The sequence below is a fragment of the Sinocyclocheilus rhinocerous genome, unplaced genomic scaffold, assembly GCF_001515625.1.
Source record: "Sinocyclocheilus rhinocerous isolate Xijiao unplaced genomic scaffold, SAMN03320098_v1.1 scaffold358, whole genome shotgun sequence".
NCBI classification, from domain to species: Eukaryota; Metazoa; Chordata; class Actinopteri; order Cypriniformes; family Cyprinidae; genus Sinocyclocheilus; species Sinocyclocheilus rhinocerous.
The window spans coordinates 287644-299032 of NW_015650700.1; the positions used below are offsets into that span (position 1 = coordinate 287644).

General features: G+C 39.9%; 1 protein-coding gene across 1 annotated transcript; it reads right to left on the reverse strand.

The window, feature by feature from the left end:
- Nucleotides 1-7070: 7070 nt before the first annotated feature.
- LOC107712335 (uncharacterized) lies at nucleotides 7071-10472 on the reverse strand. Its single transcript, XM_016517559.1, has 4 exons — nucleotides 10291-10472; nucleotides 9218-9387; nucleotides 8359-8452; nucleotides 7071-7566 (listed from the first exon to the last, which is right to left on the reverse strand). Exons 1-4 carry the CDS (start codon nucleotides 10463-10465, stop codon nucleotides 7103-7105), a joined length of 903 nt encoding a protein of 300 aa, XP_016373045.1. The 5' UTR covers nucleotides 10466-10472; the 3' UTR covers nucleotides 7071-7102.
- Nucleotides 10473-11389: the final 917 nt, after the last annotated feature.

The following is an 11389-nucleotide window of genomic DNA, read 5'->3' on the forward strand; positions in this document are numbered from 1 at the left end:
GAGGCAGTTCCCCTCCGAAAAGCCACCGCCAAAGCCATTGCCCAGGAACTCTTTCTGCTCTCCAGCCGAGTCGGCATCCCAGCGGAGATCCTGACCGACCAGGGTACCCCCTTTATGTCCCGGCTAATGGCTGACCTCTGCCGGCTGTTACGGGTGAAGCAGTTGAGGACCACAGTCAACCATCCCCAGACCGACGGACTGGTCGAACGCTTCAATCAGACTCTGAAACAGATGTTGCGACGAGTGGTCGCGGAGGACAAACGCGACTGGGACCTTATGCTCCCCTACGTCCTCTTCGGGATCCGCGAAGTTCCTCAGGCCTCAACTGGCTTCACCCCCTTCGAGCTCCTCTTTGGCCGGCAACCCCGCGGCCTGGTCGGTCAGTTCTCTGATGTGTTCTCCTCTCTTCCCGGGCGGACCAACGTCCTGCAGCACGACATCTGGACACCGCCAAGGGTCGTCGTCAGGCAACGGCCCTACCACGTCCCTGAGGCTCGTCGGCGAGCTATTGAGGAGGAAATTCAACAGATGCTGAAGTTGGGGGTGATAGAACCATCACGCAGCCCATGGGCCAGCCCCATCGTGAAATCCACCCTCCGGGGCATTTATTGAGCCATCCTTGTCGTGTGATTCTTCACCCCGTGACTATATATATATACTTCTATATATATATATACTTCTATATATATATATATACCTCTATATATATATATATATATATATATATACTGTATATATATATTGTAGTCCAGAATCCCAAATAAGGTCTGCTGTTGTAGGTTGGCCTACAAAAATACATCACTGCTTTTGAAATTAGTTTTACACACAAAAACATTTTAAGGATTAAAAAACTTGACATCGAACAATGCCTTGAGGTATGAGCAGAATAATTGACTCTGGTGTTTCATTCGCTGTGTTTAGCCCCGGTTTCATTTGTCCCCATGGTTACTCACTGGTTGATTGATTAGTCCAATATGTTCCTTGCTTTCTCCCTCATTCATCCTGTGTATTTACAGTATATTCCCCTTTAGTTCAGTTCCTTGTCTGTTCTCATCTATGGTTTGATTTTCAGACATGTCTGATTATTAAATACCACCTGAAATTATATCGTCACCTCAGGTCTCTCCTTGCCTGCAACCACACCTGTGTCTATTGATGATGATAAACTTTTTTGCCATTGATAGGTTATGGTTATGACCAAATAACCAGAATGCTCCTTCTCATATCATTTCAGGGTATTTTGCAAGCACACGGATTGGAGTTTTGCATAACATCTCTTAAAATTATCAAAATTGTATTTAAGGCATTCCTGTCCTTAGTGACCGTGTTGAGATTATCACACTGCAAAAATGTTTATTCTTTAACTTTAAAAACAATAACTGTACATATGGCAGAACGGATAAAAGAATCATAAAAATAGATGTTACTTGAGTTGTAGCACTTAATCTGAGTGTGTATTGACATACAGTTTGTCTGAAACATAGTTGACAAATTCACCAGGGAAAACATCCTTTCCTTGTAATATCAAAATGGTGATTAATGATTAAGCTTGATCTATGACTGGCAGATCAGTGTGCTACTTCCTTCTCTCCAGTATAGTAGAAAGAATTGTTGCATAAATGAAATGTGGAATGTGTATGAAGATGTTAATTGTGATGAGCTGATGCCTATTTATGGTAAAAGGACGCATCTCATCTCACTATGTGATGAAGCGGCCCGTGGTTTTAAATTTGGTAGTACTTCATGTTCCAAACCTTGACTATTCTTCTGCCACACACTCAAAAGTATGTTGTTTTTTTTACTTCATGAAAATGCAACATACTTTCAGGGCATATTATAAGTGGCAAACTGGGACTCAGTCTTTATGAATGAATCGCTGAATCAATTACTCAACAGATTTGTGAATTCAGGAACAAAACGCCTCATCTGGTGATTCTACTGTGGCACTGTTTTCAAAGAATTATCTTTGGCAGAGCATAAACAAAGTACAGTTACTTTGTTTATGCTCTGCCAAAGATAATACAATATTGTGTTTAAAATCAGTTACTCAACATTAATGTCTTGTTTATTAAACTCTCATGGATTAAATAAACCACAATGTGTGATTACTTCTGGTTATATTTATATGCAAACTTAAAATGTCTTTATATTGCTGTTATATTACTTTATATTACATAAGATTTTAAGTACCCTGTGATTTAATTACATCACTTTCCTGCAGCTGTTAACTTTATAATAACATTTAATCAACAAATCATTAATGATATACTGTTGAGATCAGGTACATTGATACATGAATAATGACTATATGAAAAATATACTTCATGTATTATTTCAGAAAATGTATTAATGGTCTGTTAAGCATTTTATGATATGTTTTGAAGTAATGCCCTTACAAAAAAGTACTGTGGCAGTACAGTGATGGTATCAAATGTGACCCTGGACCACAAAACCAGTCTTAAGTGTCAATTGTTTGAAATTGAGATTTATCGAGATACAACTGTTTGAAAATATGGAATCTGAGGATGCAAAAAAAATCTAAATATTGATAAAACCGCCTTTAAAGTTGTCCAAATAAAGTCCTTAGCAATGCATATTACTAATCAAAAATTAAGTTTTGATATATTTACGGTAGGAAATGTGCAAAATATCTTCATGGAACATGATCTTTACTTAATATTCTAATGATTTTTGGCATAAAAGAAAAATAGATAATTTTGTCCCATACAATGTATTGTTGGCTATTGCTACAAATATACCCCAGCGACTTAAGACTGATTTTGTGGTCCAGGGTCACAAATGATGACAGATACCATAACTGAATGATTACAATTTTGCCCATGGTATGAATTAACATGGTTTAACTTCTAAATTAAAGCATTCAAATGGGAAAAAGATATGATAGGCAACATCTTGAAAGATGAGTACACTTACAAGAACACATTTACCACATATACTTAGTCTATAAGCAAACTAAAGAGTTTTACCTTAAGACGGTCAGTTGATGGAGGTGCGGATGCGCCTGTGCCCCAGTCACATGAGCCCCGTCCCGCAGGGCCGAACTGTATCAAGCTGCTATCCATAAGCACATGTTTACTCTGTAAGCGCCAGTGCTGATCTTAAACTACAGCTCACATCTAGCTTTAATGGCTTATCCTGTGCAAGAAGAAACAGTTTGACTTGTGTTGAATTGTGTCAGGGATCAAGAGTTTGTGCCAGAGCATCCAATCAATGGGAACTGACCGCTGAAGCCCAGAGTCTTAACACAAATGGCCTACATTGCACAGCTGTGAGGTTATCTGAGTCCATTCCGACTGCTTTGGAAATAGGCCTAACTTGGGCTAGCTGCTGAGCTATTTTTCCCCCAACGAATAAACCAATAAGATCACTGAGCTTTGTAACTTGAGCCGTATAAGGTCATATAAACTCTTATGTCCATTTGCTATAGAGATATATAGAGCGGCATGTTTATGATCTTAATTTGTCACAATTATAGACAAATACAATCTGACTGATAACACACAAACAGCTGTCCCTTTATAATTTTATTGAAGACACTAATTGATCATTGACAGGGCAGGCTGGAAAAAGTAAGTGAACATCTGTGCTACGACTTCATTAAAAGCTAATTGGAGCCAATTAAGGAGATGAGATTGGAAGTGTGGGTCGCAAAGAAGACCTGGGCCCGGTTGCATGAAAGTCCTTAAGTAATCTGATTTATGCCTGGCTCACACTACAGGATTTTAAAAATCCTAACCGATTATAAAATCTGGCTGCAGCACACACATAAGGAGAATCTTCGCAGATTATCTTCCCTCAAATCTTAAACATGCACACACTACAAGATTTTTAAATCGCGGTGCTTCACACACTACAAGATATTATTAAGATTATCATGCCAGAGGGAGCGCCACACGTGATCTAGAGGAGACGCGGAAAAGCGGATGTAAACAAAATGGATACTGTAGCGGGACACTTGCTGTATCAATACTGATTGTTTGTAGCGAGAAAAAACTAAAGCGGAAGAGCAAACGATTGTGGATGAGAAAATGGTTGGGGAGACGTGGTCAACATGGATTGCCAGTTCTTCAGCGAGAATTGGAGGTAAGAATTAACGTTACAAGTATTACTATCTGTTAATGGTGGTGTGCTAGAATTTTTACCGTTATAGCGTTAATGGCTGGCTAGTTCAAAAGCGACATTGTCACCTGTTGCAGTGTAGATCTCTGCTGTAAAATGAGAATGAAATGTCTATTATAAAGACAAGTGTCTACATATTCTAATATAGAGACAGGATATGTGACTGTTAAGCAACAGGACTGATTAGGATTGTGTATACCGTGTAGCTGTAAAAGTGGTGACCAGTAAATATTCACTGAATGTAACGTTAAAACCTGTTTACAGCTTTCTCTCTCTCTGTTAAAACCTGTTTACAGCTTTCTCTTTCTCGCTCTCTCTCTCTCACACACACACACACACACAATCATCTCTCTCTTTCACACCATCTATCTATCTGTCTATCTATATCTGCATTATACTTATGATTATTAGTATTGTTATTATTACTAGAGAGACTCAAAATGGCTATGTAAAGGGTATGTTTATAAATAAATATGGCTAAACCAAGGGTAAGCTTATTTAAAATGTTGATTTTTGCTTTCATGTATAACGTTAGTTGGAGGACAGGTCAGGCTTCAGGGAACTGCTGCGGATGACCTCAGATGAGTTTGCAACCCTGCTAGGGAGAGCAGAGCCACTGATCACCCGACAGGACACCAAGATGAGGCGGGCAATTACGGCCAGGGAGAGGCTCTCCTTGACCCTCAGATTCTTGGCAACAGGTTTGTATATATAACAAATGTACAGGGTTGTCTCTTATGTTTTCATTTTACAGTAATGTCAACTTTCTTCTGTTGAAGGCGAAACCTACAAATCACTGAGTTTTCAGTACAGAATTGGGGCTACTACTGTATCTGATATAGTGAAACACACATGTGAAGCCCTACATCATGTCTTGAAAAATTATTATCTAAAGGTTAGAAATCCTTAATTTTTATCATTAGTATCACAACAGCAAAAATTCTGACATACAGTATGTACAAATATGAAGATAAGCAGCATAGTTCATAATGACAAACTACATTTATAAGTATGCTTGACTGGGGAGAACTGATTGTACAATTTAGTTCATGCTGAAATGGGTGGGATAAGTAGGGTTATAAAAACGTGTGTGTGGTGGGGGGGGGTGACTTGAATTCATTTAGAAATTCAGTACAGGTTGAGATTTAATAGTTGCTTTTATATTTGCAGACACCAAAATCAGAAGAGGAATGGCAAGCAATTGCCAAGAACTTTGTGGAGAAATGGCAGTTTCCACATTGTCTGGGTGCCCTTGATGGCAAACATATCTATATCCAGCCCCCAGCCCTCAGTGGGAGTATGTGGCACAATTATAAAGGCAGATTTTCAGTCCTCATGATGGCAGCTGTAGATGCCAATTATAAATTCATTTACATTAGTGTTGGCACTCAGGGCAGGGTCTCAGATGCTGGGCTTTTTGCCCATTCTGATCTGAAGAAAGCACTGGATCAGGGTCTCCTGAATGTTCCTCCTCCAGAAAAGCTTCCCGGTTCTGATATTGTGCTACCCTATATGTTTGTGGGGGATGAGGCGTATCCTCTGAGAACAGACCTTATGAAACCTTACCCCTTCAGGCAGCTGGACCACAACCAGAGGGTCTACAACTACCGGCTCACACGGGCACGCAGAGTTGTAGAAAATGCATTTGGCATTCTCGCCAATAGGTTTAGAGTGTTCCACTCCACAATCCTGCTTCACCCAGACAGTGTCACCAAGATCACTCTAGCGTCAGCATGCCTCCACAACTTCCTCTGTGATCGCCATTTAGAGGCCTACATGGCACCAGCACTGGCAGACTGGGAGGATGTAGACCTCAGAGTCGAGGGAGCATGGAGGAGCGATGGTCAAAAAGCGATTATTAGTATTGTTATTATTACTAGAGAGACTCAAAATGGCTATGTAAAGGGTATGTTTATAAATAAATATGGCTAAACCAAGGGTAAGCTTATTTAAAATGTTGATTTTTGCTTTCATGTATAACGTTAGTTGGAGGACAGGTCAGGCTTCAGGGAACTGCTGCGGATGACCTCAGATGAGTTTGCAACCCTGCTAGGGAGAGCAGAGCCACTGATCACCCGACAGGACACCAAGATGAGGCGGGCAATTACGGCCAGGGAGAGGCTTCACGGGCACGCAGAGTTGTAGAAAATGCATTTGGCATTCTCGCCAATAGGTCTAGAGTGTTCCGCTCCACAATCCTGCTTCACCCAGACAGTGTCACCAAGATCACCCTAGCGTCAGCATGCCTCCACAACTTCCTCTGTGATCACCGTTCAGAGGCCTACATGACACCAGCACTGGCAGACTGGGAGGATGTAGACCACAGAGTCAACGAGGGAGCATGGAGGAGAGATGGTCTGGGGGCCATGCAATGTGTGCCAGCTGAAAGGTCACGGAACCCTACTCTTGCTGCTAAGCAGCAACGTGACCTCCTAAAAGACTACTTTGTGTCACCTTCTGGCCAGGTGCCATGGCAAGAAAAATACATTTAGACAATGGACAAAAAGAAGTGTTTGCTAGTTGTAGTTTTGTGATGTATGTAATGTACATAGTTATCATATTACATTATTTATATGTATTTTTCTTTGTTGATTGATTTGTTGGTTGTGATCTAAAATATTGTACTATTTGATTCTGCTGTACTGTATTTTGATGAGATTTTACATTTTTTTAAACTATTATAACAATTTTTTTTTAATAAAGACAGCATTCATGATCACATTTCAGTTGTTTATTCAAGTATTTCCAAAATAAAGGATTAAAGTGCCAACTGAATATTTTAAAACATTCATTCATACAAAACTTTCATTTTGAACAACACATACAACAGTTTTAACAGCAACTTAAATTGCCATTGTCATATATATACATTACGAGAGTAAAGTAACCAATTAACAAATTATAAATAATGTGTATGTGAAAATGTGTGAATGTGTATAACGTACAGCATTTTTATATGCAACTACTCTTCCAATTCTAGCATCCTCAAAAAGTTCTGAGGCTGAACAGGGCCCTGAGGGGGCATGTGCTGATGGTAGTGTTGAGGTGTCTGTGTGTATAGAGGGGTTGAGGTGGGCATTTGTGTAGGTGTGAGAGGTGAATATATGGGTGGTGGCATGTGTGAGGATGATGAGGAACTAGATTGGTCTGCCTCCTGGGCCTCAAACAAAGCATTCATTATTTTTCTTTTTACCCTGGTCTGTAGGCTTGTATTCTTTATTAACCTGAGCTCCACAGCAACCTGGTTTCCAAAAGAGCTGCAGGCATCTGGGGAGGCCAGAACTGAAGCAGACATCTGTTGTAACAGCTTCAGTTTTTGTTGTTCAACAGTGTCTGTGTCAGCTTTTCGGCGTTTTAAAGCAGGCCTGGGAGTGGGAAAAAGGGAGGAGTGGTCTTGACCCTCTTGCTGGGTAGAGGTATGTGGTCCTATGGTTGAGATAAAAGATTAAATTATAATAACATTATTAGAATAACTTCAATCAAAGTATGTTTTTGCATACAGCCAAAGTATTTGCAAACTTTTAATTATAATTAATTTTTATCATTGTGCTTGATACTTGATTCTTAATACTATGTCGTCACTTGCATGATCTACAACAGTTTTTTTTGTTTTTGTTTTTTTTATATATATATAACTGCCTTGTTTGTTAAACTGCTCAATGTTCTTCAGAAAAATCCTTCAGGTCTTGCACATTCCCTGATACTCAAGAAAGCACCACAATGCAAGTAATGACACACAGCATTAAGAATCAATTATGTAAACTTTTGAAGGTTTTCAAAAAAAAATGTGAATCACATGAATTGCTCCTGACCTGCTTTGCAAGTAGTCTTCTATTGTTCTGACAATGGCCATGTTCACGTGTGATGTGTGTGTAGTTTGTGGATGTTTTATATTGATGAATTGCTACCTTATCCGAAAATCATCTGACTTATTAAAAAAAAAAAGTTTTTTTTTTTAAAACCCATCCTGTGCAGTACTAACAGACTAGAATTATTATGATCAAACATGGTATGTAATAATATGAGAACTGAAACAGATTTGGCTGTTGAGAAAATTGGAGCTCTTCAAGAAGCATGTTGCCCAACACCCCAGTGAGTGATGTATGAGTGACATGTATAAACACAAATCCTAATAATGAATGATAGAAGAACTAGACTATTTAAAATGCATGAAAAGTCATTGTCTCTAGATTTGTACATCTACATTTATGATTTTACCTAGTGCCTCAGATGTATCTGTAATGTCTTCATCACTGGTGGGGTCATCAATGTCCTGTCCTTCACTCAGTAAGTCTTTCACAGATTGATCAAGCTAAAAAAATGATTTTATGTCAGTGAGGTTTACAAACATTTATCCATCCATCTATCAGCAAAGTACTGCCAAAACAATTGTATAACCATTTCACTGTATTGTCCCAATAATTATCCACCTTTTTCCAAATGTGCCTATTGCATTTTAAATTATGGGTTGCACTTCAGGTTTGGGAAACTTCCATTCAAAAGGGTTCACTGTGTTCTCTTCCTCCAGATTATTTTCTTATTATTGCTGTGGAAAGACTGAATATTTGCTCTGCATTTCACCCATCCAAGTGCACACGCTGCAGCACCCAGGGAGCAGTTGGGGGTTCGGTGCCTCGCTCAAGGGTCTCACCTAAGTTGTGGTATTGAAGGTGAAGAGAGTATTGAAGTGGCACTGGTCATTCACTTCCCCCCACCTACAATCCCTGCTGGTACCGAGACTCGAATCCGTGACCTCTGGGTTAAGTCCGACTCTAACCATTAGGCCACAACTGCCCCAAATTTCAGCAATTTTAGGTCTGCTGAAAGTAATTTGTTAAATCTAAATATTTTTCTTTTTAATATTTGATGGTTGAACTGAGGAGAATAATGCTACCTTATTGTACCCCATTTTTAAAACACATCACTGATTATTTACAGTTTAACACAAGGTACTCCCATAATTCATGCAAAACATCATGAGTGTAGGAAAAAGGTGAATACATGATGAAGCCTACTACAGTACTTATAAAAGACACAATATCACAAGTCATGCCTGTCCATAATATTGCATGCTTACACTGGTCTCAGAGGGGCGTTGGGCAACATGTTTCTTAAGAAACTCCAAGCTGCTTAAAAGCCATCTCTGTTTCTGTGTTAAACCTTTCTCTCCACTACTGCTAGGTTTGGGTTTAAGAAGTTTTGTGAACTGAGTCCTTAAGGTTGTTGCTCTCATCTTAACGTCTTCCACTGAAAATATACAATACACATACATTGACACTCAGAGTCTCCTCTCTACATTCAGCTGAATTAATATTATTAAAATATAAATGGGCTACATACAGTGGTTCTCAAAGTGTGGTAGGAGTACCACTAGTGGTACTCAGGCTCCCTCTAGTGGTACGCAGAGGAATCACTAAATTAAATATAAGTTGATGTTAAAACACAATATATTTTAATTAAATCTTTATTTGAGTACTTTTTTTTCTTTTTACATTTAAGTACAGTACAGTTTTTTGTACTTTTAGTTACAACACATTTTAATTGAATCATTAAGTTTTTTTTTTTTACCTGTTTGTAAGCACTGTGCAGTGTTAATGTTCAAACTGTGTATTTACAATGTTAAAGTGGCTAAAAACAATAAATATTCTAATTAGGATAAAACTGCCTCGTTTTTGAACTGTGCAGAGCTGTAGCTGAATAGTTAGGCCTACTACTGTATTTTAATGTTGGTCATTATGGTGGTACTTGGAGAGCCAAATATTTTCTGAGGTGGTACTTGGTGTAAAAAGTTTGAGAACCACTGGACTATAATAAACTTTTAATGTCCCTTGAAATATTTTTTCTCAAAATGTACAAACAATTATAGAGCTCATAAAGATGTAGTTTATGTTTTGTTGAGAGTGGACTGTAACTTATGTGTGTGTGTGTGTGTGTAAAAGAAAGATTGAGGATATTGTCTTTGTGTGAGTGTGTGTGAGAGAGAGGGGATTGTGTTTGTGTGAGTGTTTGAGAAGGGGGGGGGGGGTGGACGTTTGATACTGATACATTGCTACCTTATCTTTTGATAGACATGTAGCAGATGGTCACTGATGCTTCAACAGTTTGTTTACATTTGCTAGCCTGTCAGCGCTAGCAGCTTTCAATACTCACCTGGTACGTTTAAAACCGACGCGATTTCTCCCCAGCTCTTCTCCTTATCGCTACGGTTGTGGTACAGCTTTGATGACACATTAAATAGGCAGTCATGTTGTTGCCACATCTCAACAAGTTGCTCCTCCATCTCCGAAGTCCAACGGGTACGTACAACAGGTTTCGCGGTCGCCATTTCAAAATTTTCGTCACTTCCGTCTCCTCGTAGACTTGTTTCGTATTGGCTATTGTGAAAGTACTGACGTAATCAAAGCCGTCATCATCCCGATTTAAATCCTAAATATCAAACATGTTTGATATGATCGGGGCGGCCCCGATTTGTGTGCAAGCAGATCGGGAGGTGCAAGATTCGATCGGTGAATGCCTCACATTATCAGATAATCCGCGCCGAACATCCGACCGATCGAGGTGCTCGACATGATTTTTGCTCCGATTCTCGGGAGGGGGGAAATCGGGGCAAAATCGGGATAAAAATCCTGTAGTGTGAGCGAGGCATTAGGGGTATTCCTGAGGGGGGAAAAATCCCTAAGGTAAGGGATTTCTTTAAGAGCGTTGCAACAAACATCTTAACTGTCACCCTTACCTAAGTGTTTATACTAAGCGTTTCACGGTAGTTCCTGGTAACATACAGCAATTGGCGCCGCGGTTGCTATAGTTACTACATCTCACAATAAACATAGATAAACGCCTCCTGCTGACCAATGAAGGAAAATTTACTCACGTGAGAGGAGAACTCCGAATTCAGAAGGAATAGCGCGCTCATAGGCAACCCTTTGGTAAAAGGGGAGCACTGCTAATATTACCACGAGAGCAGCCCACGGAGCGAACCCGGGCGCTCGATAGGAAGCAGCATGCTCATAGTAAACACACAGGTCCCTGAAAAACACTGCAAAGAACTCTCACAGAAGGATTATACACACATAACCACCAGCACATTAAATACATATATATATTGTGACGAGCGTCCCGAAGCTTCATCAGCGTCGCCCTGGAAACAAGCAAGGAACACGTGGCCGTCCTCATCACAGGCTGATCGGTCACGGCTGCAGCTCATCAGGCGGCGGCCACATAAGCCACGCAAGCCCTGCCATCTGGGAGA

Coding starts and splice junctions, on each gene's coding strand:
- LOC107712335 (XM_016517559.1), bottom strand. CDS start 10,465: ATGGCGACCGCGAAACCTGTTGTACGTACCCGTTGGACTTCGGAGATG. Junction 9,388..10,290: donor GTCGGTTTTAAACGTACCAG/GTGAGTATTGAA, acceptor GTATATTTTCAG/TGGAAGACGTTAAGATGAGA. Junction 8,453..9,217: donor AACGCCCCTCTGAGACCAGT/GTAAGCATGCAA, acceptor TCATTTTTTTAG/CTTGATCAATCTGTGAAAGA.